Source organism: Daphnia pulex, chromosome 8 (genome assembly GCF_021134715.1).
Source record: "Daphnia pulex isolate KAP4 chromosome 8, ASM2113471v1".
Lineage (NCBI taxonomy): Eukaryota > Metazoa > Arthropoda > Branchiopoda > Diplostraca > Daphniidae > Daphnia > Daphnia pulex.
Genome location: NC_060024.1, coordinates 13,639,419 through 13,665,682, shown reverse-complemented (window position 1 = coordinate 13,665,682; position 26,264 = coordinate 13,639,419). Strand labels below are relative to the sequence as shown.

The 26,264-nt window shown below is 40.6% G+C and overlaps 8 protein-coding genes, 1 long non-coding RNA gene and 1 other non-coding gene across 10 annotated transcripts in view; 4 read left to right on the top strand and 6 right to left on the bottom strand.

Annotated features, from left to right (window-relative positions):
- LOC124201033 overlaps positions 1-26,264 on the bottom strand; it is a 74,649-nt gene that overhangs the window by 6,987 nt on the left and 41,398 nt on the right. The gene's annotated exons all lie outside the window — the stretch shown is intronic.
- LOC124201006 (dipeptidyl peptidase 9-like) lies at positions 425-4,914 on the bottom strand. Its single transcript, XM_046597440.1, has 15 exons — positions 4,795-4,914; positions 4,260-4,518; positions 3,834-4,189; positions 3,613-3,753; positions 3,438-3,537; positions 3,189-3,365; positions 2,934-3,120; positions 2,726-2,870; positions 2,434-2,660; positions 2,236-2,362; positions 1,990-2,162; positions 1,810-1,929; positions 1,456-1,751; positions 1,285-1,396; positions 425-1,214 (listed from the first exon to the last, which is right to left on the bottom strand). Exons 2-15 carry the CDS (start codon positions 4,322-4,324, stop codon positions 1,122-1,124), a joined length of 2,319 nt encoding a protein of 772 aa, XP_046453396.1. The 5' UTR covers positions 4,325-4,518; positions 4,795-4,914; the 3' UTR covers positions 425-1,121.
- Positions 5,031-7,249, top strand: LOC124201009 (BTB/POZ domain-containing protein 17-like). The gene is made up of 8 exons (XM_046597444.1): positions 5,031-5,171; positions 5,230-5,370; positions 5,445-5,556; positions 5,614-5,809; positions 5,876-6,192; positions 6,263-6,490; positions 6,556-6,653; positions 6,738-7,249. Exons 1-8 carry the CDS (start codon positions 5,052-5,054, stop codon positions 7,026-7,028), a joined length of 1,503 nt encoding a protein of 500 aa, XP_046453400.1. The 5' UTR covers positions 5,031-5,051; the 3' UTR covers positions 7,029-7,249.
- On the bottom strand, positions 7,187-9,480 carry LOC124201008 (WD40 repeat-containing protein SMU1-like). Its single transcript, XM_046597443.1, has 9 exons — positions 9,332-9,480; positions 9,198-9,264; positions 8,970-9,113; positions 8,786-8,900; positions 8,298-8,716; positions 8,011-8,234; positions 7,641-7,935; positions 7,412-7,564; positions 7,187-7,344 (listed from the first exon to the last, which is right to left on the bottom strand). Exons 1-9 carry the CDS (start codon positions 9,355-9,357, stop codon positions 7,246-7,248), a joined length of 1,542 nt encoding a protein of 513 aa, XP_046453399.1. The 5' UTR covers positions 9,358-9,480; the 3' UTR covers positions 7,187-7,245.
- On the bottom strand, positions 11,490-16,573 carry LOC124201024 (acidic phospholipase A2 D-like). The gene is made up of 5 exons (XM_046597467.1): positions 15,807-16,573; positions 15,395-15,731; positions 14,692-14,743; positions 14,531-14,588; positions 11,490-12,061 (listed from the first exon to the last, which is right to left on the bottom strand). The coding sequence occupies exons 1-5, from the start codon at positions 15,865-15,867 to the stop codon at positions 11,913-11,915; spliced, it is 657 nt and encodes a 218-aa protein (XP_046453423.1). The 5' UTR covers positions 15,868-16,573; the 3' UTR covers positions 11,490-11,912.
- LOC124201030 lies at positions 18,293-19,931 on the bottom strand. The gene is made up of 5 exons (XM_046597473.1): positions 19,593-19,931; positions 19,348-19,401; positions 19,176-19,255; positions 19,021-19,074; positions 18,293-18,833 (listed from the first exon to the last, which is right to left on the bottom strand). Exons 1-5 carry the CDS (start codon positions 19,623-19,625, stop codon positions 18,710-18,712), a joined length of 345 nt encoding a protein of 114 aa, XP_046453429.1. The 5' UTR covers positions 19,626-19,931; the 3' UTR covers positions 18,293-18,709.
- Positions 20,221-20,360, top strand: LOC124201274. Its single transcript, XR_006877591.1, has one exon. It is a non-coding gene; the product is annotated as a U4 spliceosomal RNA (small nuclear RNA).
- LOC124201022 (peroxisomal membrane protein 11C-like) lies at positions 20,536-22,017 on the bottom strand. The gene is made up of 6 exons (XM_046597465.1): positions 21,914-22,017; positions 21,636-21,846; positions 21,529-21,575; positions 21,265-21,464; positions 21,133-21,199; positions 20,536-21,063 (listed from the first exon to the last, which is right to left on the bottom strand). The coding sequence occupies exons 2-6, from the start codon at positions 21,756-21,758 to the stop codon at positions 20,796-20,798; spliced, it is 705 nt and encodes a 234-aa protein (XP_046453421.1). The 5' UTR covers positions 21,759-21,846; positions 21,914-22,017; the 3' UTR covers positions 20,536-20,795.
- On the top strand, positions 22,640-23,957 carry LOC124201029 (ATP synthase lipid-binding protein, mitochondrial-like). The gene is made up of 3 exons (XM_046597472.1): positions 22,640-22,792; positions 23,030-23,113; positions 23,384-23,957. Exons 2-3 carry the CDS (start codon positions 23,072-23,074, stop codon positions 23,732-23,734), a joined length of 393 nt encoding a protein of 130 aa, XP_046453428.1. The 5' UTR covers positions 22,640-22,792; positions 23,030-23,071; the 3' UTR covers positions 23,735-23,957.
- Positions 24,204-26,034, top strand: LOC124201025 (ras-related protein Rab-11A-like). The gene is made up of 6 exons (XM_046597468.1): positions 24,204-24,547; positions 24,744-24,865; positions 24,932-25,005; positions 25,088-25,214; positions 25,416-25,563; positions 25,652-26,034. Exons 1-6 carry the CDS (start codon positions 24,508-24,510, stop codon positions 25,786-25,788), a joined length of 648 nt encoding a protein of 215 aa, XP_046453424.1. The 5' UTR covers positions 24,204-24,507; the 3' UTR covers positions 25,789-26,034.

The window sequence follows — 26,264 nt, the reverse complement described above, 5'->3', positions numbered from 1 at the left end:
CATTACATCATGAACCTATAAATCTAGAAGTTGTGTCGGTCGCATTCAACCCCTCGAGATTGTCAACCGTTACCGTTTATTTGGTAAACGAAAGGTGGTCCAATTATGGCCCAGTATGCAGCGCAATTAAGTACGAGAGGGAACCCAGGTCGGACATCCAGCGAATACCACTCCAAATAACCTTCAATTTTACTTATCTCATATTAAAACTAACTGATATTGAGTACGTCCATCGGCTGATATTTTCCCAAAATCCCGTTTACTCTCTTTATTTTATACTATCTTTTTCTATCTCCAATGGTGGCGCACTAGTGGGGTTTTTATTTTTTTGTTTTTGATTTTGCTACTGACATACTAAATTCGCATATCATTGACAGCATTAGTTTTAATTAGAAATGTCCAAACACTTAACTTAGTGGCAATGGAAGTTAGCGATGAATTTATTTATGAAAGAAAATAGTACAGCGTAGCCGTCAAAGTAAAAGAACAAGAATATTAGGAAAGGGGGCCAAAAAATGAAACAAACCAAACAACATGGGCTCGAAAGAACTCAACTGCCAATTTATAATCACCACAAGCATATGCGCGAAAAATGCAGTTGCAAGATGCGAAAAAAAACCTTTTCCTAAACATCAAAAGAGTTTTAGCCCAAATGTTCTTCTCGCAAAAAGCACAAAAGAATATAGAAAGAAGGAAAAAAAAGCTACCGACGACCGTGCGGCACCGCTCAAAATAACAGTTGAGTCAATGTGTTGCCGTGCGGTCGCACAGTAACACCGTAGACGATGGAAAGAAATCAACAAAAAATCAAAAATAGAGTGGCTAAAAAATAGTGCCGTTTCTTCATGGACTGCTACTATACATTAATGTTTGAAGTGAAGCAAGCCCCCTTCGTCCTGGAGTGATTAACTGACGATATACTGAGACACTGTAGAACCTCCGTTGAGGCGATAAAGATGGCAGTGACAACACACATGCGCATCAATGGATGAATCACAGTCACATAAACTCAAGACACATACAAACACAAGGTTATACTCGTTAACGAATAGGTTGTCACAAAACTAAGAACCACCCTCTCGTTCCCAAGAGGTATCCCATTCTCCCCATTTAAATTCATTCTATAAACAATTGCGTAAGAATGTAAGTAAGACGGTTTCGTAGTGCTCGCTAGCATCTAAATGACGCAAACTGTGGCGCTCGTTAGGGTACACCTGTGTTGAATTGAATTGATAATTAAAAAACTAGTCGCATATGCTTTTAAAAGAACTGGTTAAGACCAACCTGAAGCTGATAGGGTTTCCCAGACCGAACTAAAGCATTGATTAGCTGACTAGTGTGGGCAAAATGCACGTTTTCGTCGATCATCCCATGAATAATCAGCAACCGGTTTTCTCTGTTGAAAAACAAAATAATTGGAAAACCCGTGAATGACTGGATTGTTAAATGACTTACTGATCTGGGAATTGGTTCACGTAGCTCAGCACGGATCCGTTCTTGTAGCCGATTTGATTGGTCTGCGGTTGACCCAGATATCTCTCGGTGTAACCTGTATCGTACAAGTTCCATGAAGTGACTGGCGCTCCAGCAATGGCAACCTTGAAGACATGGGAATATTGAGCTAATCCAAGGAGACTGAGGTATCCACCATATGACCAGCCGTGAATTGCGACGCGGTTGAGATCGATGCAGCTCATCGTCTCCGCTACCCACTGCAACACTTCAACTTGGTCGTGAAGCTCAACTGTGCCCTGTAATAAACACGACGGTTGAGGAAAGTCAGACAAGTATAAACTTAAGTCTCCTTACCAATCGTCCTTTGATGTGACTCTCAAAGTTGACGCCACGATTTTGCGATCCCCTTGAATCAATGGTGACGACGCAATAACCAAGAGCAGCCAGCATGTGCAGTCGTAATTGTCGCAGACCCTGTCAAAGCGCTTGAATTGAGAATCGATAAACTTGAAATTATTTATAGATGTTAGATACCTTGAACGTATTTGTGACCAACTGAACTTCAGGGCCCCCATAGATGTTGAGAACGGTTGGATACTTTTGTCCGGGTCGATAATTGTGCGGTCGAAATATCATTCCGTGAAGTCTGTCACCGGAAGAGATCACGTGACTGAATAGTTCTGGTGGCTGATACCACTGATCTGGAACTATCGGCAATGAAATAAATATCATTATTATTATTATTATTATTTTTTAATATATAAAATTATGGGATCTAACGGGCTGGTTCGACTAAGAAAGCCAGGGGTACAGGATGAACTAAATCGGCTGGAGGTTCCAAGGCCACTACTTGGCAGGCTGGCATCGATTGAGTATTGCTGTAGACTGTCACAAATATTGTGCATTCCTTCAAATCAGTGAAACAAAAGGGGTTTGAGAAATGACACTTAAGCAAGCAGAATTTTTGAACATTTGTACCTTATTCATGGAAACAGTGTGCGAGTAGCCATTCTGTGTCAAACGAACAATGTTTGAACCTGGTCGGTTGTAAGATGTGACGTATAAGTGAGAGCTCAATGGAGAGTCACGCAATCCCATAAAATAGACCAGTCCGAATTTATGATCCACCCACAACCACTGGTCTAGCACCTCCCATTCACCGCTAGTCAGTGGTTGTTTATCAACTTGCGTGGCTCGGCAAACTCCTAGCATAACAAACAGGATTTTTCATCATGAATGAAATGACTCATTCAAAAAATTAAAATTTTACCGTCAGTAATTGAGGCCTTGTTTGGGGAGACAGCAAGCTGAACTGTGTAAAGGTACAAATGACGGTAGCCAGTTTCTTCGGAAGCAAAAATGAATCGCATCATGTCCGGTTCATCCATGGGCAGGAAATGCAGGATATCATGGACCTAAGAATTTCCAACGGAGTATTAAACATTTTAGTATGCAAGGAATTTCTTTTGATTAGTTACATTGATCCAATTTTGACTGAAGACACTGCATAGCATCTGGGCTGGCAGACGGCATATGGGAGATAATGACGTACTGGTTTCGATAAAATTAGCCCTCCGTGTGGCACGACAGGGTCGGAAAAAGTGGACCGGAATAAGTACTAAATCAAGTTTCTGTTGCAAACGGTCAACCAGTTGTACCCAGACACTAGAAAACAAAAAGAAGTTTTGATTTTGCGTAACGCGATTGCCAATGAATCGAATTTTAGAACTTACTGGTCGCCTTGAGGTGTCCACCCGGCTCGAGTCAAATATTCGGCTGACGGGAACATTATTCCTAAGGGCTGTGGCAATTCAAGTAACTGAATGTCAACAAATTCGTTCTTTTCATTGAGTTGGAAGGTGACCATCTTTAGATCCGATTTGGCGTTTGGAGTTCCTGCTCGAGGGAACCTATTTATTTCAGTTATTATTAATAAGCTTTTCGATAACAACTTTCAAAAACGTAAAAACTTTTTCTCAAACCTATATTCTTCCATCCCTCCATCACCGTTGAAGCTCGGAAACTTTATTATGCCTACATCGGATTCGTCCACCTCTTCTATAAGGATTCGAAAAATGCCATCTTGAAAAAAAGAAAAGAAACTGTTTTGGTGAACCAGATTGTTTTTCGGTATAGTAAACTATGGTCAATATTTACCAGTCATTTCAGGCTGCCACCAAAAGCCCTGAAAACGGCAAAATTCTTCTTGAATAACATAAGAAGGGATTCCTGCACTTAACGGATCTGCTGCCAAGCTATTTTTGTTGGTATGGACCCATGTTAATCGTTGTTCATTCCCTAAAACGTAGAGAAAATAACCGTACCGGCTAATATTAATATACTGCGAAAACTAGCTCTGATTAATTCTATTGTTTTACCTGACTCGGTGTGCGCGACCCAAACATCTGAATTCGATACGAAGGCTACTAACTCGGAAAAATTCGGGCAGATTTGACAGTTAAGGCGAGCCCCGCCGCAATTCGTTTCTAATTGGATAGGTTGTAAATTCACGATATGATTTCCTGGATCCATGCACTGGAACATAGATCCACCGGCGGGAAAGATTAGCCTTCCAGATTCGTGATGAAGCTCATAAGAAGTAATTCCAGATGTAACTAATCTCTTTCTTTCCCACTGCAACTGCTCTTCTTTAGAAAATTTGCCTACTGAGGGCATCACTTGAAAATTTGGGTCTATTGCTGCATGCCAAACTAGAGGAGAACCTTCAAGTTCCCTATTATGATTCAAACAACACATTATTACACATGATGAATTACTGTGTTACAATCTCTGAGATATGTTACCAAGCAAGAGTTGCATCCACATCACAGAAAAAAGAGTTGTCTCTCGTCCATTTGATGGGGAACATAGGAAATAAATCCTTATTACTGATGGAGAGAGCTGTCTGAAGGAAAATGTTGATGGTACTCTGGAAGAAAGGCAAGAGATTTGACGCCGCAGTTCCCTAACTGCTTGTTTAGAATCCCCCCAGTTTTTTGTTCTGGGATTGTTTACAAGGTGGTTGTCCTCCATGATCCGAGTCCTACAGTGGACAAAGGATTCCTTAAAAAACACAGTAATCTACAATTAGTTTAGAGGAATGATTTAGATAGCTTGAAATAATAGATAAACTCATAAATTATTTTATCATCACAATGTAATTCTCAAAAGCTATTGTCTCCAACTACATTTTAGTTCAATAGTTTGTCACTACTTGGAAAATCCTTCAATGAAAGGGTTAGAAATGTAAACATGTATATTTTTATTCACTCTTGAATACTGATATAAATTAATTTTATTGGACGAACAAATCTACTTAAATAGCGTTAACGGGCTCACCAACTAGGAAGATTTCGAAAGTGTTAGATGTCAAAATGATGACACTCTTGTTTCTGTGTGGCAAATTTTCTGACAGTAGCAGAAGTTTGGCTTCCACTCCCAGCTGATTCGTTTCGGTGTAGTCTGCTATATTTTGTTGTGCTTAAACTGCATGTTGTTGTTTCCTCCCTGCTTGCATAATTCGAACTCGTGCTGAGCCAAAGAAAAATTATTTCATTCAATATTCTGGATGCAGTGTTCAAAATTGACTTATTATTATGAATCACCACAATCGACCAGGCCCTTTAAATGAACATGATTATTACAGTACAAGGGAATACACAGAGACACAGCAGAATGAATCTTCTCAAGAGGAGGTTCATATTGATGGACTGCAGGTGAGTTTTAGATTGAAAAACTAGAGTGCAACTATTTTAAACCTTAAATGAATTACAGGTGGACAATTCATCTACAGTGCTAGATAAAATAGCAAAATTGTATGCTGATAAATTAATGAGTGATGTGTGCTTGGTTGTCGGTGGGAAAGATTACCTTGCTCATCGTCTGATACTCTGTGCCTCTAGTGAAGTCTTCCATGTAGGGCCTCAACATTTTTAAACCTATTTTTATTTTCATGTTTAGAATAAACAATTTCATCCTTTTGATCATAGGTAATGCTAATGAATCCCAACTGGACAGAATCTCACAACAAGAGAATAACATTACAAGAGCCTACACAGTGTTGTAATGTGTTTGGGGACTTTTTGGCTTACCTTTATACAGGTAGCATACTCCTCAAATGTCATAGTACACCAAGATATAACTGAATTTTTGCTACAGGACGGATACAAATCTCCCATGCAACTGTGATGCCAGTAATGGCTTTAGCTGACAAGTATAATGTACTTGATTTGATGAGCCTTTGCAAGAACTTTATGATAGAAAATATCCCCTCTGCTTCAAGATGTAACCAGCTAATGAACTGGTTGCAGTACAGTTTTGCCTGTGGTCATCAACAATTGGCAAATGCTTGCAGGTATAAAATAGTGAATCCTGATTATAAAAATGTTAATTCTATGTAATTTGTTCATATCTTATGTAGAGATTACGTTCGATGGAACTTTCAAAGCGTTGCAGCACAGGATGACTTCGGGACTTGCGAAGTTGACGTACTAATTTCTCTAATCCACATGGACGACTTGGCCGTTTATGACGAAATGACTCTTTTCCACTGTCTAGTCAAGTGGATAGAGGTACAGGATGATCCTAACGAGAACCTTATTCGTCAAGTGTTTTCGTACGTCAGATTTCCAATGATGACTCCGAGGCAGCTGGCCGATTTGCTTCTCTGTTCGCTCACTCAGCGCTTCAAAGAATTCTTCGTCGAACGCATGGCCATTGCAATGGCATTTCATTCAGGTAAAAGGAACCACAAACGTTTAGTTGACGATTGATTTTTCCATTCCAGTAATCAATTACGTCTTAATAGGGCAAAGGGAAGAATTCACAGAAGCACTGTTGCAACAGAACAATCCCGATTCCCAGTTGTTCACACCGCGTCTTTACACTTCCGAAAAATGGGGCACTCACATAACACTGGAGAATTTCCCCTCATTACCGGCGTACCACACGAGAACTCTGTTGCTCTCTTCGCCGGCTTCTTGTGCCGACTTTGAAACAGACGCCTATGAGTGGGTTATCGAGTTCTCTCCCAAAGGTAGAATAACATTCATACCCTGATAGCCCAATTTCAATTTACATACCTTTTTGACTGTGTGACAGGAGTGTGGTTTCGGCCTTGCTGTCTAATTGTCTGGCAAGGAAATATCGAAGTTCCAGAAACAGTTTTGCGTACAGTAAGACTGTCACTCATGCTGAAGGTCGTTTCATCGTTAATCTTTTTTTTTTTTTTTTTTAATTTGATTGAAGCGCCATTCTGAATTGTTGAACTTTTGTTGATGCAGGACCCTATTGAAGCTCACGTCCGTGTAGCTGTACTGGTTTACGGTGTACACGGCGGAGTTGAACATGTGCGAAGCACAACGGTCCGGAATTTCATCTTCTCGCAGGAAGAACCAGTGCTGCGATATGACAACTTACTGACATACTCGGACATCAATCCGGATCGGTTCGATTGTGATCGGCCACAGCCAAATAGTCCACCATCGCCTTTCCTGGTTGGGCCCAAGCGTGACACGCTCAAGGTCCAACTCATCATTCTACCTCAGCGACCTTACAAGCGACGGGAAAGATGAAAACACCTTAAGTGGAAATACGGGCTAACAACGAAAGAGTCAGGAACCAAGAGAAGCAGCACAAAATTATGAATGAAATTTATGCCTTGTGTTTCACCATCATGTTGTTTCAACTCCAATCTGTTGACTCTTTGCTGTGAAAATCGAAGAGTCATTTCTAGCTTCACAAAACGACACCTGTATTTTTCCTCGTTCAAAATAGATTCGTCATCAAAGTTTAAGGTCGCCACATTCTCAGAAATCCGTCTTCACTGTAGGTACATAGGAGATTTTGATGCGGGTGGTGACTCATGCCTATGACTTCTTTCTCGTGGACCTAAATCAGAAATGGAGAAATGAGAACGACAACTAGCAGCGAAATTACGAGAAAGAATAAAAAGTACCGTTAAAGTTTTTTCGAGTTTGCCTGATGCGATGGAGAAACAATAGAGCACCATGTCTTCACCGATGCAATAAATCCATTCGCCTTTAGGTGATAGGGTACAGCAAACAAAGTCACCACCATCACGCTTACCGCTGGTGAATGATCTGACAATCTACGCGTATTTTTTAATAAAGAACGAAATGGATTATTTTAGCGTTAGGCGATTAACGTTTAGATATTTCTCTTACCTGTCCCTGCATATTCATGATAACTACAGTACTGCTCTTATTGCTGACGATAAACTGCTCTGGGTTCTTGGGTAGGAGGGTGATGGTGTGAATCGTCAAGTCACCGCCTGATGAACCGCCCAGCGATTTGTACGTGGAGACGCACTCGCCCGATTTCATACTCCAGACTTTGACACTGCCGTCACAGGAAGCACTCAACACGTGATGACCATCGGCTGTGAAAATGGCTTCGTTGACGAAGGAAGTGTGGCCACGGAATTCTTTCAGAGTCTTGCCCGATTTTAAACCGTGGACTCTGCAAATAAAAGTTTAAGAATCAGCAAAGATCGTCGATTATTTTTCACAAAAAGATGGGAACAATTGCCTTTACCTGACGGACATGTCGAACGATCCTGTCAATAGCTGGCTGTTATCTTTGGAAAACTGCATACTGGTCACACCTTTGCTATGGGCTTTCTCAAATTTGCGTAGGCACTGGCCAGTCTGAATTTTCCAAACTTTGATTTTGCCATCTTGAGAGCCACTAGCAAGCATTTCAGAGTCACGACTAAAGGTTAGGCAGAGAATAGCATCTTCCATCATCATGAAATTGTCCTGGAGATAAAAACAAAAATATGTTACAGTGATTTGAAATTGAAGGGTACATTTCTTGATTACCTGAGCTTGGTATTTGAGATCTTTACGAATCTTTCCGGTGGTAAAATTCCAAACTTCAATAAAGCCGTCAACAGAGCCGGTGACCAGATACTGTCCGTCAGGTGAGAATTTTGCGCATTCGACGTGAGACTTTTGTCCGAATTTGATGTGTTTAGTCAACTGAGTAGGTGGCTGTTCCTCTTCTTGTTCTTTGATGGCAGCTTTACCTCTGAAAAGATCGATACTGGTACCGGGAGGCAAAAGTCCTTGATGCTGTTGCCATTTCAAAGATTGCCCGAGTAGAGCGAGTAGACGAGATGGTGGTACCACGGACACTTCTCCACTCAGAGCTTGAGCAATGGCTGCTCTCCGTTTTTCTTTACTGCTTCCTTCGGGATATGCTTCCCTGGTGTCAAAATAAGACCTAGCCAGCAGGTTTTCTATGGAAGACGAACAAAAAGAAATTCATCAATTACTGATGGTGGGTTGACTAAAGAAGAAGAACTGACCTAGATTTAAATATCGATCAGGTTCTTGCTGTTTCATAAGGGCCATAGGATCTGTCTGACGCAGCAGTGATCTGGCTGCCCCCAACTCACGGAGCTCTATCAATTCTAAAACGACCTAGCAATTTGTTACCCGTTATTATTATGACTCTAGAATTTGCAAAGATTCTTGATGAGTGATTGATACCTGTTCATAAAGGTCAATTAATTTCTTGTCTGGAAGTTTAAGAGATTGTGTTGCTTTTAAAACTGTATCCCAATGGCCACTGAGAATGTCATCTGCAAATGATTCAACTGAATCGACAGTGTTGAGAGAAATGCCTGTTTCATCCTACATAATGAGGAAGATAAAGATTTGTTTAATGAATATTGTTTTCGGCTACATTGAGTAAGAAAACAAAAACCGGCATGGTACCTGGAGCACTTGGAGGGTCCTCATCAAGTTAGACTCTTTCAAGAACTGCTGGATGAGACGAATAACGCTAGAAGATTAAGGAAATGCATGTTACATTAGGAACTCAATGTTTTAAAATGTATGTTTGTAATTACTCGGCTGATTCAATTTCAATAGACATTTTCAGAAACAATTTTTAAGAATTTCCAAATTGTAAACCGATCAGCTTCTTCTGTCACAAGTTTGTTTGTTTCAAGAGCCATCTAGAGCTCACTTTTAAAACTAGAGAGTTTCGTGCGAAATTTGAAAAATCAAAGAAAGTAAAGCTGCCAAGTTGGACAACATTGTCTTTTAGAGGTTTTATTAACCTTATAGTTAAATTACACCTATGTTCTTAATCTAAGAAATTAATTTGGATTTGATAATTTCAATGAATTGTCTATTTAACAAACTTTGGTCTGGGATAGAGTCCCAATCAAGAAATTTACGATATGCTATTTTAATTGTCGCAAAATGGGAATTACAGCCATTCATAAAATGTAGTCAAATAGCTTATTATTAATTCGATGAATTGCAAGTATAGCCATAACAATAGCAATGACTATAGCCCGAATTAGTAACCTACCTTCGTCTAAAAGAATTATATGTATACGTTTGTTTTGACTTGGATTTGTTTCGCCATTATATTATCGATCCGAGTCACGGACAAGCTGTCCTCAATCCGTTTCTTATTTTCTTTTTTCTTTTGTCCAGACGGCGAGCCATGAATGATTCATTCGTGCGCAAATTCCACAGATTTGGCCGTTCATTTGTCATTGGCTGTATACCGGTTCGCCTCGACCGTTGGTCGGCAAGTTGCGATATAGTTTATCCCCTTTCCCATTATATTATGCACCGACAATATGAAATACCTTGATCTCGTGCCTTTATTGCAGAGATAAATGCTGCCAACGGAATATATCGCTTATAGTCCCGATGGTATTTGAGCTGAAAAGATTGGAAATAAGGACAGCCCCCCGAAAGTCCTTGCGACATCCTTCAATTATTACAGCGCGGGGAAAGTTGTGGAAACCCTGTCAACATTTTTCTTCCGCAGCAGTTAATACAGCACACACTATACGGGCAGTAGAAAATCTGGTCGAATGGAAAGGCAGGAAAAAAAAAGAGAGATATGGAACAATGGAAATCATAGTAATCATAATAATAATAATGAAAGAGCGTGTGTGTATTTAATCAAAAAGTTGGCCAGTTTTCCCCACCACGCGCGCGACTCTTTTTCCCTTCCATTTGTTGAGTAATCACAGGAAAGAAAAAGCTGCTGGCGGGGCTGTTAGTTTTGCGATGACATAACACAACATAGTATATTCGGTGAAAAAGGGAAAAAGAAGTTTGAAAAGAGAAACACACCACGCGGGCTAATAGAAAGAAAAGAGAACCTATATATGAAAGAATAAGAGAGAGAAATAGTAGTAGAGTCGCCCTTAGATTTTTAGAAAGCGAGAGTGATTTCGCCTCTCTCCATCGTCGCTGCTGTGTTATTTCCATTTCCATTTCTTGTTTGTCTTGCCCTTCACCTAGATCACCATCCGTGCAACAGACCAGCAGAGACCTGCATTAGGGCGACCGAGCGACCACTTTTGGTCTCGAATGTCTTTGTCCTGTGCTGGCTGGCTGGTATAGTGGCTCTCTCTTCGTTGTTCACCGGCAACAACTCGCCGGATGAGCGCCTTGTAGTACCTTTTTTTATTTCTTGTCATACCTTAAGCTTAAGCTGCTTTTTATGGCCCACTTTTCCTCCTCCATTTTCACCTCTCGGCTCGGCGAGGTACGGACGAGAGTCAAGGACGAAAAAGTTTCAGGTTTCAACGACCCTACAAATCTAGAAATAGACGGGGCAGCATATTGCTGTAGAGATGTCTGATCAACTCTTGTATTTACTATGTATACACACACAAGATAGGGGGAGGGGATGAAGGATGTGAGTTGCCTTGACTCTCGGCCGCACCTCTCTCTCTCCCCATATAGGTGCGCGCTCTAAACGGCAGGTAGACGGTTTAATAGACAGCAGCACCGGTGTCTGTGCATGTATAGGGACAAAGATGGACCTTTGTTTTTTTTCTCTTCAAGGACTTTCACTTTCCATTTCATCCGGACCCTCTAGAAAACGAAATTTTGTTTTTTCTTTCCCTCAAATGGCCTCGACATTGGGCGGACACGGCGGATCACATCTGACGGCTCATTTAGCCGCTGGTGAAGAAATACTTGACGGAATAATTGACCAAGCTATTATAATAATACTACTAGTTGGATATGTATCAGTTCATTGTGTATATTTGATTGCAATCTTTTAGTGTGAAATTAGCGATATGGGAAATGGACAAAACGGTGATCAAAGATTATGCAGGCAGTCGAGCACTTGTTGGTGTGTGTGTGTGTGTGGAGGGGCAGTGCTATGTTTCCGAACACGAGAACTAAAATAATAATGAAGTGGAAGTCAATTATAGATTATATAGGCTGATTGCGATGTGGAACGTGGAAATAATAAAGGCACTCAAACAGTCAATAAGTTTCACATACATTCACGTACGAAGAGGGGAAACAAGAATCTGGAAATTTCAAGTCGTTTGAAAAATGCAATTTCTTTTTGAATTAGAAAAGATGAATTCAAAATGTTTTTATAGTTTTGGCCTTTTATTTAAAAAAATAATAATTTGTTTTTTCTTCTGGAAGGATAAATCAGCCAAGACTTCTGAGCGGATTGGACGGGCAGGTCGTCTTCTTGGCCGGACACGGATAATGGCGGATGCACTCGGCAAACTGTCGGTCGCACTCGCACAGGTGATGGGCGCAAATGTCGCCCGCCTTCATTTGCCCGTATCCCGTGACTATAATTGAATCAATGAATCAAATCGTTATTAACTTTGATTAATAAAGGCGCGGTGTATATTTTCTCTCGTAATCCTGTAATCAATTCAAAAGACAAAACGAATACGGATAAAAAATTGCGGACGGTCTACGTGACGGGCCGGCGTGAATTCGTGAGAGACTTTCCCTTTCCGTGTCGTTGCTGCTAGTGGCGCGTAGCAGACAGGAAGAAGGAAAAACGTTGGTCGCGTGTGCGTAATAATATTTCACGAGTGTGCGATGTGTCGTCATGGTCGAGTGAAAGTGATCCCGTCTGCACGGTATAGAAAAATGACACACACAAAAGTATCTACCATACCCCCGGAAAAAAACAAGAAGAAGAAGAAAAAAAAGTTTTCCCTTCCACACGGATCGATCCATCACAACAAACGCACGGAAACATTTTTTCTTCTTCTTTTTTTGGCGATGATTAGTCTGTACAACAACAACAACCCTATCTATGTTGTTGTTGCTGTTAAGGACAGGTCGTCGTAAAAGAAAACAAATGGAATATCAACCCCTTTCTACCTGGACTGTCACTTTTGCTCTCCAATGTTTTTCTATCCAATGGAGGAGAGAAACGTGTGGCAGAGGGAAAAAGGTGCGGATAGAGCAAGGGGATTGAGTTGCTAATCGCAGCAGTCGTTTTTCAAGGGGGAATATAAAACCCTGGAATAAGTGAATTTGAAAAAAGAAAAAAAAACCTTGACCCCAAATAGTCAACCCCCTTCACCAAAACTATCAATTTATAATTAAATCAAATTGATAGAGAGATGATGACGCTATTCTTTGAATAACACCATTTTCAGGTTCCGGTCGGTCGAATAAGCTTTAAAAATGATTTTCTTCTTGTTCGCCCAGTGAAAAAAAAAGGAAAACTTTCACTGTTCAATTCTTGTCATCGGTGTAACAATGATGGCACAAACTGCGTGTGATATGCGCACCGCACACTTTTCCCTTTTTTCGTATTTTTCTTTCATTTGGCCGGGCGAATTCAAGCGCGGCAACAATCGGGAAAATGAAGGAGCCGAGCTGCCGAGTCGTTACGACAATCGCCAGGGGAAAGTTCACTTTTCTTTCGAATCAAAAAAGGGCCACAGCAGCAGCAGCAGCATGCAAATGTTAATAATAGGAAGAAGAAGAAGAGGAGAGTGCCTGTGTACATGCCCACTTCTTCTTTCTTTTGTGAATAAAAGAATAAAAGAATAAGAAGAGAAAAGATCAATGTGATGAAAGGGGCCCGGGCCCTACTTTCTCAACTCAAAATTTGACTCTCGTTATAACATTCAGATGAAGAAGCCTCTTCTCCCCATCGATCTCCCAGTGCCAACTCTTAATCAAATAAAACCATCACCACGCTGCATTATTTCCTCCTTTAAAAAAAAATCACGTTACTTTATAAACAGAAAAAAAAAAAAAATGACCAAACGTGAATTAAAAATAAAGAAAAAAAGGTTTTGGCATTCGCTGCATCAGAGAAAGTTGACTGCGGGACGAGAGAAATTTATATTTCCCTTTAGTATGTAAAGCATACATAGTGAAAAAATAAATAAAATGGTCGGTCCGCACCGGAAAATTGATTATTCTTTTTTCCAATATAAATATAACGAAAGAGAAATAAATGGGGAAATGTTTGTTTGTTTTTTTTCTCACACACGCACTTGGACTTATGTCTTCACGTCCGCGATCCACTTTCACTGGCCATGGGCACATTGGTACGAGTCAATATAAACGGCCATCACTAAATACACACAGAGTCCCCAAGTTATGTAACATCAACTTTCTTCGGTAAAAAAATAAATAAAACGATCGAGAGAAAAAGTCGCTAATGGACTGGTCGACCAGCATATACGGGCATGATAATGTACAGGTGTGAAACGAACCATCATCATCGTCAGAAGAATAAAATGCGACTTTCACCGATGAACTTGTCTCTTGTGTGTGCATAGAGTCATGTCCAACCTTCAAAGAGGAATTTCAAAATTTCGCGGGCTCTGTTCTATTAGCGTTATACGACAAAAAATGCAAAAATAATAGGAAGAAAGAGAAGGACATGTGAAATCGAATTTTCACCCACAGCGGATGAACGAGTGTGAAGGACGAGACGCTAGAGGGGGAGAAACGGTGCCGAGCAGAAATACTATATATACAGGCGCCCCTTTATTATTATAATTCTCTGCTCTTTTATGTTTTGTTTTGTTTTTGTGTTTTCGCCTGGTCATGTGAGAGTGAAAGGTCCAACACAACTTTGAATCCCAAGAAAAATGGATAAGACTTTAACCTACATTATTGACTATATCAAAAAGAAGTTGGACATGACACCATCATGGGCAATAACAAGAAAAAGTGAGTCTGTCGTTCATGAATGAGTCGTCCATTCGATTAGTTGTGTGTCCATGAATGAATTTAAAAAGAGAGAAATATTAAAAAAGTGACAAGATAATAGTTACCGCAGTAAGGATGTCCACCGTTGCACTTCCATTTGTACGGAACAAAGTAGATCAGCGACTGTCGGCCGGCCAGGGTTTTTACCATGTCATAATAAACATCAAAAGGGAAATCATTCAACAATGGTTGCCTATAATTTGAGTGGAGTTGAACGGGGAATTACCTGGTGGCGGCAAGGAGTTGCTCCGTAGCAAAAATCGTGTTTTTTGCAACACCTTTTTTGTTGGGCGTCATGTGGAAATTTGCCGGGCCGTTGAAGAAGCGAACGGGGGAGAAAAAAAAAATGGAAACAACACCAACAACAACAACAAAAGGAGAGTGAAAATGTCAGTGTTTAACACCTGTGAAAGTGTTTCTCTCTAAATTTCTAAAGACACGAGCGCAGCACAAAATCGGCACACACAACGGACAACAACAAAAGTTTTGAGGCCATGGCTGGCCAAATAATAAATAAAAAAATTTGGCGAAATGACTTTCGATAATAATCCCAGAAGCGATATTTTTATATAAGACCTGCATGAGCTGTAGGATCTAACAAAAACAGTGAAACTGTTGTTCCAATGTCGAAATAACAATAAGAAACAATTCCCGGTAATTGGCCTATACAGTACACACACAAGAGATCGCGCAACAGAAAAATAAAAGGCCCCGAGTTAAAACATGCTGGAGAAAAGAGAAAACAATTGCGCGGTCGATTTAAAAATAATGGCGCCCAGTCAATTATTAGCCTAGTCGTTGCGCACTAAAAATAATCTCTCTCTCTACAGTCTACAGACAATTGAACTATAAGCCTATACATGTACTACACATGCACATGTTATATTTCTAATAATATGCAAATGTGTCTCTATCGCTTTATTTTATACCTGTCGATGGCGTCGACGGTGAGCCCGGAGCCGAGAAAGCCGCAATAACAGCCGTAACCTTTGTAGGAAAGTGGATCGCATTGCGTCGTGCAGCTCATCATGTTGTACAAGTGGAAAATGTCCCGCTTCGTTCGTCCACTCCCGCTCCCGCTGGTGCTGTCACTTTTCCTCCTGGACTGGACCAGGGCCATGGACGTCATCACCTCGTCCGATCCCGTCGACCTCTCGCCCCTCACGCCCATCCAATTGCTGGACGATTCGTTCATGGCTGATGCAGAGCTGCTGCTCATCACGTATTGGCTCGTGTCCATCGATTGCTGGCACATGGCCACAGTAACTATGCACGAAATTAAATGTTCCAAATGACTTTGAAATGAGAAATGACTTCAAATTTAGGTCAATGAATTATTACCGAACGTGATTTGAGCCAGCAGGATCCTCCAGCAGCAGGGACTCCGATCCCACGGGCACATAGCGCGTTGGCTGGCGTGAATGCGCAATAACCGGAAGGAGTAGAAGAAGAGGAAGAGGAAGAAGAAACGCCAGTCAATAAAGGCATGAGAGAGAATCACGCGCTTGTTGATCACACACAGCAGCACACGCGGGCGCAGTTGATTGAAACGTCCGGTTGTCCGCGCGTAATAATAATCAAAAACAACAACGATGATTTGTGTCAACTCATCCGGTTAGCCAAAAATGATGACGAGGTATACAGCATGCGCTGGGGAATATCAGCACTCAATATTATTAGATAATAAATATTGATGATACTTTCACGTTCTGTTCATCATGATTCAATTGGATGATGATGGACTCTCGTTATTGATTGGCGGTTTCTATTTTTTCTTTTTAATTTCGAATGTGTATGTCTATTAAATTCACTGGGCAAATTCACCGAGACAACTGGAAGACAAACCACCACCACCACACACCAAACAACTCGATTGTCGGTCGGTCGGCCAACAAGTTTTTCCACTCGTTTATTATTATTTCACTATAAACTGGCGAAGAAAAACAAAAACCAAACAATTGGCGTCGAATGTATTTGAATATCCTGGAAAATAATGATGGAGAGTTGATTTGCGACGACGGGCGCGCTATAAACGAGTTGGTTCGTTGTGGACGATGGACGATGCAAAACTGCCGTCCGGCTCGCCTTGGCAGCGTGAACTTATCATGAACACAAAAGTAAAAGCCAAGAAGAAGAAGAAGAAGAAGAAGAAGTAGGAGGTGGGATATTTTTTTTCTTCTTGCTGGGTTCTTTTACCCAACGGCCAGAAGACTCCGCCTCTTTCCTCTCTATGCCAACCACCACCACCACCGCCGAGTCTAAAACCTTTTCTAAATAATAAAAAAAAGGAACAGCACAACGGACAATTTTCTAGGCTGAACACAGCACAGCAGCGGTCGGAACCCATTTTCACTTTCGTCCAGCAGCGCAGTTATTGTGCTGGGGCTGATGTGGCCGCCCATTCCAACAAGCGGAGGGACTCGAATTCACCTGGTTTCTTTTTTGAAAAAATGAAAGAGGTATTTCAAGGTCGCAAAGGGCGCCGAGTTCAAACCGCTTTTCGAAAAGGCTCATATAGTCAGATATAATAGGACGAATAGCATATCCCGAATGTAATAGTCCAACGTGAAATATAGACGAAAGAGAGTGGCCCGAGCTCTTCCCAGCGCGTTAGAAAGTGATGACGACTAGCACAGCACGGCACGCACACAACCTTCACTTTCTTCGGCGTCTCTCTCTAGATTTTTATATTTGATTTTTTCCTTCGTCCTTTCCTTTTTCTTTCCTTACGTGCTGGACCATTCAGTTATAGAGAAAAACACGGAGACTTTATTTATTTATTTTTTCTTTTTCCTTTTTCTCTCATCATCTTATAAAGATTATAGCCACGTTTGGTATCGGATGATACGGCCGTTATACACGCTGCTGATGATCATGGACGGGCAGCAGCAGCAGCGGTGTGATGGGATGATGTTATATAGGAGAAAACGAGGTAGCACTTTCTCTCCATTTCCAGCGGGCGTGAGCGATAATACGCCACTACTAGCTACACTATTATATTATTATATACAACCGGTAGATTTGATATGAACTCGGCGCTGGCGCTGGATGGACGTCATCTCAAGCGCGGCCGCGGTGGAGATGCCCATCCGACCGGAAAGGTCAACAGTTTGATGGTTTTTGAAGGCCATCTCGCCAGTCTATATAGATTCTCTTCCAGGCAGGAAAAATGACGTGACCTTCAACGGAATGCTGTCGTGTCGTAATTGCGTCCCATTTCGATAGTAACTGCCTAACTTATTTTTTCCAACGGAGAAATGAACGTCGTGTAGATGCCAGTGAGATTTGATTTGATTTCTTTTACGTTCTTTTCTTATGTGGAGGCACGCGCTTGCCCTGCCGGAGTGAAAGCGCACGAGCGTGAATTCTTAATTTATTTCATTTTTTTCTTCTTTCCTCTTGCGGCTTTATATTCATCTCTCTCTCCTCATAGTCAAATTATTTTTAATTCTGGGGTTTGTTTCATTCTGTGTCACAATTTGTTGGTCTACTCCTCTGGTCAAGTCTCTTTCATGACATATTCTGATATGTCTTTTAGGGTTCAACGAGTTCACGCTTATCATGTTTGAATTAAATTTCGAATTTCCCGCCGATGCTGCTGCTGTTGGTCAGGCGGGAGAAAGTGCCGGACTATTTGACGGATAGAGGGAAATTTTTCGGGTGATTCTTTTTCTTTATTTTATTCATCTGGAGCTCTACGCGAATCTCATCACGGGCCGCCGGACAATCACAAAGAGAATGGACGGGCCATCACATCCAAGTACGGACGACGGGGAGAAAATCTTGTCAAATAATAAAGAAAAAGAAAGAAAGAAAAAAAAATGGTGAGAGACAACACGTACTGGATTTTCTCTTATTTTCTCTCCTTGAGACTCTTGTACAGTGTACAGCACACGACACTAATACAGTACATACTATAGATCATTATTCGGGTGAGGTTAGACATTTTCGTTGGCCATCATGACGTGAATTATTGTTAGACGAATAAGCCAATTGAGAATAGAGAAGAAACAATAAAATTGCAATCCAAAAATCCAAAATCGATATGGTAGGCAAATTGGACAGTCTGAGGCTAATACAATTGACTAAAGAGAAAACAGAAATGACGGATCCATAGCAGAGGTCGAGGTTATATAATTGCGTTTCGATCATGGCGGCATTCATCGGAGTAATACAGTCAGTCAGTCGGTCCTGTCCTCTTTTCTTCTTTTTCTTGGTGGATGGATGGCGTCAGCAGCAGCTGATTAGGAGAAAACGGGGAAAGTGGCCAATTGGAGACGCTCGAAGCGTTGATCCAATTCGTCCACCAGTTTGCGCTGATCGGCTCGTTTCTCACGCAGTTGCTGCCGCTGGTGCAGCATCTTCTCCCTTGAACCGCCACAGCCAACCCCCGCCAAGTTTCAAATCCAATTGCCATCGCAAGAAAGAATCAAAAAATCAAAAAATAAAAGAGACAATTCGTCCCTTAGAACTCCACGAAATCTCTCTCTCTCTCTCTCTCTCTCTCGCTATATTAGACTAATCTATTCTATTCGCAATGATAATCGATTCGAACCTCTGGTGAATGTAGTGACTGTAGGCCTTTTGATCGTCGTTAGCCAGCAGTTTCCTATTCGGCAACCAATTGAAAAAAGAAAAAAAAGCGGATCGTTTATAAATTCTTTGAACCCTACGACTATTATAACAATTCAATCAAAAGTCTTGATTCACCGTAAATTCTCGACGTTGTTGCGGCAGTGGCCGATCTCGGTCAACAGGCGGAGGTTCTCGTCGCGTAAAGACTCCAGCCGCTATTATATAATATGGCCAAAAGTGAATGAATTATATCAAAGGTGCTGAGATATAAGAAATATATAAAGAAAGAGTTTTTTTTTTTACTCACCTTGGCGAGCCGTGCTTTTTCCGATTGGTTCTGCCGCTCTTTTCTCAGCAGTTGCTGTCCGGGAAAATCCAAATGCAAACAAACAAATGTGTAGTAGCGTTTTCATTTTCAAAAAATGGGATTGAGCTGAGGGATTTTGAATCGAATGACGTGACCGATTGAATTTCTCGACGACAACCATTCGATTTGCAATTATTTTCGGAAAGTAGTTTTATTTTTTTACAAGTGAATTTACAAGAACTTACGAGGAGCTGATAGATTTCCTTCTGGTCCGACATGGTCTCGATATGTTATGCTCGCTGATCTATCGATCAAACAAACTGTCAGCACATAGACGAGCCGGGCACAGCAGTTGTGGCATAAACAAACGACCGAGTTTTATTCGGTTTTTGTTTCTTCTTGACCAAATTGACCCTTTTTCAGTCATGGAAAACTGTTGTTATAGCTACTTTTGTTCAATTTGGCCATTACTATCGAAAAAACAGGCTCATAGAGATGAATTTACCGAGGGAAATAGATTAGACGCCCATCGGTTTCGAAGCGTGCGCGCCGAGTCGCGGGGGGATCCACACACACACACACACCACCCCTCTCTAGCCCCCCAGGCTACACACTGAGCAGCGGAGTCGACGAATGCTCGGCAGTAAACGAAAGTTTATCTAACAAAACGATTTATTGCAACCGCATAGCGCAACTATTTACAATTTGATTACATGAGCTTTGTTGGTTGAGTTAATTACTTGGCCATCGTTTTATTTTATTTTCCAAAAACGTCAATATTGATCACAACGGTGTGGTTAGTTACTTGGTATTTCACAAAGGTAGTTTCGTCTTGGAAAGTGTATAAGAGCTATTAGGAACTGCTTATTCTTTAGCTTTGCGCAGTGGCAATATCGTAACCGATGAGGGTCTCCCGAGGTGCGATTATTGCTAGTTGAAAACTTTAACCAATACCCCGCCTTGATAGTGTGAAACATCATTGTCAACGGCAATTTTTGAAGGTCCCTAAGGGACGGTTAACAAATAAAAACAAATGTTACATAAGGGGTAGCATGAACATAATCCGAGATATTTCTTGGTCGTTATAAGCATTTAGGGGTTTTGTCCTAGGACAGCTGATTCGTGTTGTGCGATAATAACGTGTCATTTAAATAAATCAAGCGGACCAAATAAGTCGACACGTTTCAATCCAAATTTAACTAGTTGTATTTTGATTGCAAAAAACGTCACCATATGATAGAATTACCCTAGCATATCACATGAAACAATATTGCAAAATAGTTTGCATTTCTCTCCACTAATAAAGTATCGAAGGAAGTTCGAAGTTAAATTGTTTAATATCCTCTTAACAACGTTGGGAATAAGGTCCACCGTGCTATTCGTACGTAGTCTAACCGCGTTTCGCGACGCAAAAACAACACGAGCCCCAAAACTAAAACTGCACAAATTTAAGGCACTAAACGAAGTAGTTTGGCTAATGAAATGAAGGTCGACACGATCCCGAGGATGCCAATGTGTCGAGGCTTAAGCTTGCCTCCCCACAAGAACCCTGGGATGGAATTGACTGCAATGCCCATATCAGACATCTGTTGTATGAGTGACAATAATTCCTGCAGCATCCCGCGACGAAATTTCATGATATCACTGTCCGATGGATTCCCAGAATGCAAAGTGTGCCGCCTGTGCTGTATTAGCATGGATATGGTTCTTACAGTCCTACGAATTCAGACAATTATTAGCATTGGAACTGTTCTCGCTCAGTGTTTTGGTTTCTTCACTTTATACCTCACAATGGCCAGGTACATAGTTGATGCCCAACAGTAGGAAACACCTCTCCAGAAAGTTTTACTTTCTAAAAGGAATTGATTGAATTATTGTTTTGAGAAAGCTTTCACCAATTACATATGCCTTGTTTACCAACTGCTAAAAGTTGTTGATCTCCGAACCATGCCAAATGCTCGAGTGGATAGTAACAAGTGTTGATGACATTTGATATAAGATTGGAGATTCGGATGATTTGGTCTTTTTCACTGGAACCAATCCCATAACTTAGTGTACGATTGAGCATTGGCAGATCATCAAAGAGCCTGTTGATTGTCCGACTGTTACTTATCTGCCTGTTTTTCAAATTTTGCATTTAGTTGTTGTTATGGGTAAATTAATTTAGCTAATTTTTTTCACCTGCCTACTGTGAGGAACTTCTTGGCCAGTGGAGTGTTTCTAGTCCCCTGTATTTAAAATACATTTAAGTGATATGCTAGTCAAAATTGATGAAACAGATTAGTTACAGGAAGGTCTGACAGCAAAGTGCAGATGAATCCAGTTATCCTCAAGATTTTGTCCCTTCCTGCATGGGCATCCAAAAGTTCGCACCATTTCCGCAAAGCAATTTGTAAAGAAAGCCCATCCATTCTGTCGGCATGGAACTGTTGTTGACGACTGACGAAATGGAATTTTTTAGACGTCTTGCACGCTCAGCAACATCTAGGAGCCTGTGTTCTATGTTGTAATTTTTATCAAGGTTACAGTAGCTTCTATGTATGTATTATTTTATTTATCAAGTTACCAAAGGTTACAGATTTGCTGATTTGTTGTCCGTCAGCGGTTGTTGTATTTATCATCAGGTAACACTGCAGAGTCATCTAGTCGGACATTTAAAAACTGCTCAGGTAATTCAAGGTTGCAATTCCTTATTTTCGTGTTACTACGCTGAATAATCGCAGATTTTCTGCAGGAAATATGCAAATATCGAAGACTTTATGTTTAGTTTTATTTTTATTTTATTAACAAGGCTGGTAAGTGGTACAAGTATCGTATAACGTCGCTATTTAAAATCTACCTTACGAAAATAAGATTTTTAAAGAGCCTTCTGAAGATTTTTTTCGTGAACATTTCAACGTTGTACACCTTATTCATTTGTATGGGCCTTGATCTTTGTACCGAAAAACCTCGTGACTTGGATTCTGATTTTCCGAATGGTTTCTCCTGATGAGATTCCAACATATTCTGACTTTAAGATAAAATCATCTTTTAGACTAACACTCGAAGTCAAATAACTGTGTCTTTCTTGCGATTATTTAAGGCTATGGAAGCACAATTAACAACTAATCCCTAATCTTCGATGGAGATTAATGTAGAAGATTAATCTCAAATATGTTTGATAGGGTAAAATCAATGACTTTTTAAGGGCATACAGAAAAAAGAAGAATTTTACATTCCTTCGAAAATATTGCTCTGCATTAGGTACATCTTGCAAAGTATGCACTTTTAAAAGAAACCAAAGAAGTTATTTTTGTCTCTCGGCACCGTTCCAAATCTATTGATTCGGCAACGTTGTCGGACGTCACTTCCTTTCCCCTCGTTCCCATCCCCCTTTTTTTCTTACCTCAAGCCTAGCAATTTTACTTGAGCCACAGAGACTCTAGCACACAGGACTCCAACACCGGTGAGTGAAGAGTTGCTCAACATTATCTGCTCTCATCTACTTTATTTACGGTTTCTTTATTGAAATTTCGGTTGTTCTTGCATCCCCGAATTCATCTTTTTCATTGTTTCATGAAATTTGTGATATGTATTAGTCAAATTATTGGCTTGAACTTAGTACTAAGTTTTGTGTCCGCCATAGCCGGTAGAGAAAGGAACTAATATGGCCGATTTCTCTTGGGTGTTTTTCTCCCGATAGGTTTTTCTTTGTCCACACACAGCCAACCAAAAACTTCTCAAAATGTACTGTGCCAGGATTGTTGCTCCCGTTGCTCGCGCCGCTGTAAGTATAATTTTCACTTCAACTACGTAACGCGACATTTCGCCGTGTATTAGAAGGGATAGGCGGTTGGCCATTTAAAAATGCAAATTAGTATTAAATCTGATAGCATTGAAGATTTGCTTTGCAAACTGAGTCAAAATGGTACCCAGTACAATGACCTTAACGCCATAGTTGAAGATCAGCTGATGTCCTACTTTGATAACAGCTGATGGTTTATACAATTTGATTCTATGGTATTCACTAATATCATTTTATTGTTTTGCATTGCAGTTGGCCCCACGATCACAGATGTACCTGCGACCAGTGAGCAGTGCTCTGATGGCCAAGCCCTCAGAACAGTCTTTGGTTTCGGCTGCCCCCGTCCGTGCCATCCAGACCTCAGCTGTGTCCAGAGACATTGACTCTGCCGCCAAGTTCATCGGTGCTGGAGCTGCCACCGTCGGAGTCGCTGGATCTGGTGCCGGAATCGGCAGCATCTTCGGCTCGCTCATCATCGGCTATGCCCGCAACCCATCCCTGAAGCAACAGCTCTTCTCTTACGCCATTCTGGGTTTCGCCCTGTCCGAGGCCATGGGACTCTTCTGTCTCATGATGGCTTTCCTCCTTCTCTTCGCATTCTAAATGATAAAAAACAAGAGCCAAGTCACCACCTTGTTAACTCTTTTCCCCTCAAAGATGTTAGTAAATTTCCATTTGTCTAGTGCATATCCCAGTCTGTAGTAATATCGGGAATTTTACGTGAAACATCAGTAACGATCAAGGGGCTGTGTGTGGGATATGTACAACTTTCAACGATGTAAAACCCGAGATGCTGTAGATTGGTGAATACATGAAAAAAACGAGATTATTATAAACAGAACCAGTTAATTTAATTATTGAACGAACGGTACGAACAGAAACTAAGCTGGTAATTCAACTTAAAACACCTGGCTTTGTCATTGAACTTGTTCATTATGTAATTAAATGAAGACCAACAAATAAAAGCAGTTCAAAAGTTGAGTAATATTGCGTTACATAAAACTTATTAAACTACATAAACAAATTAAATACATGAAAAATAAAAATGAAATTGCCGTATTTTCTCTATCTGGCATCGACGCCATTTTGTGGCCCCCAAATTATTTAATGGACAGGAATTCCAGAGTTAACGAAGAAAGACAGAAAGTTTATCCGAATATAGCGATAACATCTTTGCATGAAAAAAATAATTGACACGAATCTGAAATTTGTTGGTCATATTTACATTTTATAAATTTCCCCCCTTTGAAACCAAAGAGTCTAGGGTTTGAGTGTTGAAAAAAATTCCCATAGGGGGTGTCGGTAGACAGTCGTTGTCAAGTTGTTCACCAGTAAGGTGCTTTGTAGTTTTCATTCCTCCCTTCTTTAACACAACTATGGGCACCAGAGACGATGAATACGATTATCTCTTTAAAGGTATTTCAATTAATTGATTTGATAGTATAACGTAACGAGAATTTGAAGACTGTAAAATAGTGGTGAAACTAGCATTAATTCAAGTTTTATGAAGTCTCGTCAACGACACAAAAAACAAGGCGTATTAATCAGCTGTTCTCGAGTTGGGTAATCTCGCATTTCCTGTAACTTAACCTTTTCCCGTCTTATTTTACAGTCGTGTTGATTGGAGATTCTGGAGTCGGTAAAAGTAACCTGCTCTCTAGATTTACTAGAAATGAATTTAACCTGGAATCCAAGTCCACCATAGGAGTGGAGTTTGCTACTAGGAGCATACAGGTTGATTTCATTATTATTCAGTACAAGGAAAGTTGGAGTTTAACCTCTTTTGTTTCCTTCATCAAGGTGGATGGAAAGACAATTAAAGCTCAGATTTGGGACACAGCTGGACAGGAACGTTATCGAGCCATTACATCTGCGTAAGATTTCATTCATTCATCTCATGACAGATGACACAAAGGTTTAGTCTTGTTAATTGGTTTCAACTTTTTATAAATTCAGTTACTATCGTGGAGCTGTTGGTGCCCTCTTAGTGTATGATATTGCAAAACATTTGACATACGAAAATGTGGAAAGGTGGTTGAAAGAACTTCGTGACCACGCTGATCAAAACATTGTCATCATGTTGGTAAGAAAATTTCTGCTTGCTAAAATAAGAAAAAAAAACTGTTTCCTCAACATGATGCCATAGTTGAGTAAAGGGATATCAGTCTTTTAATATCTCTACATTTGACTGATAAGGCCCAGCTGTGGTGACTCATTGTGTCTGCTCCTCCCAGTGTAACCACTATAGTAAGGCTTTGTATTAAAGTCTGATGTAATTTCTCAGGTTGGAAACAAGTCTGATTTGCGGCACTTGCGATCAGTTCCTACGGACGAAGCTCGAGCATTTGCTGAACGTCACAGCTTGTCGTTCATCGAAACATCGGCTTTGGATTGCACTAACGTGGAGACCGCCTTTCATAATATTCTAACTGGTGAGCTATGTCAACATGACTACTTTCGTTGCATTTCCTGGTCCATATGCGATAGCCATTCACCATTATGTACATGTATCACATTCAGAGATCTACCGCATCGTGTCTCAGCGACCGATGCACGACAGCCCGGATGAAGACTCTCCCCCAGGAAATTCCGGTCCTATTCAAATTTCGCCGACTGAACCCAACGCAGGAAGTAAATCCAATTGCTGCAAGGCGTAAAAGATACTAAAAAGACAGCAAGTCCAAAACAAAAAAACGACATCGTCGCAATTCAATAAACGACCGATCGTTCAACCTTTATTCCTCTTCAAAAAAAAACAAAAAACAAGAAATTAAAAAAGAAAAGAAATTGTATTGATGGAGTGTTGCATTGGAGAAACGAAACTTTTGAAAAGCAAGGGGAATGAATGTTCTCTAATGTGTCCATATAGAAGCAAAACAAAAAATAAAATTCACTATCGACGATGTGTTGCGCGTGTGTGATCTTGTTATTCGGGACTTTTTTTCCGGTCGCCGTTTCTCTCTTTGACTCTCCTTGTTTGATGGGCCTTCCTCTGGCTACTTAAAAAAGACGGCTTTTTTCGTTTTCAAGCATTTTCCCCCCTTTCTCGATTCCTAAATATATCTTTCTACTTTTTTTTTTTTTTTTTTTTTTTTTTTTGCTGAAATTGTATGCTCCTCCCGTCTTAGAAATA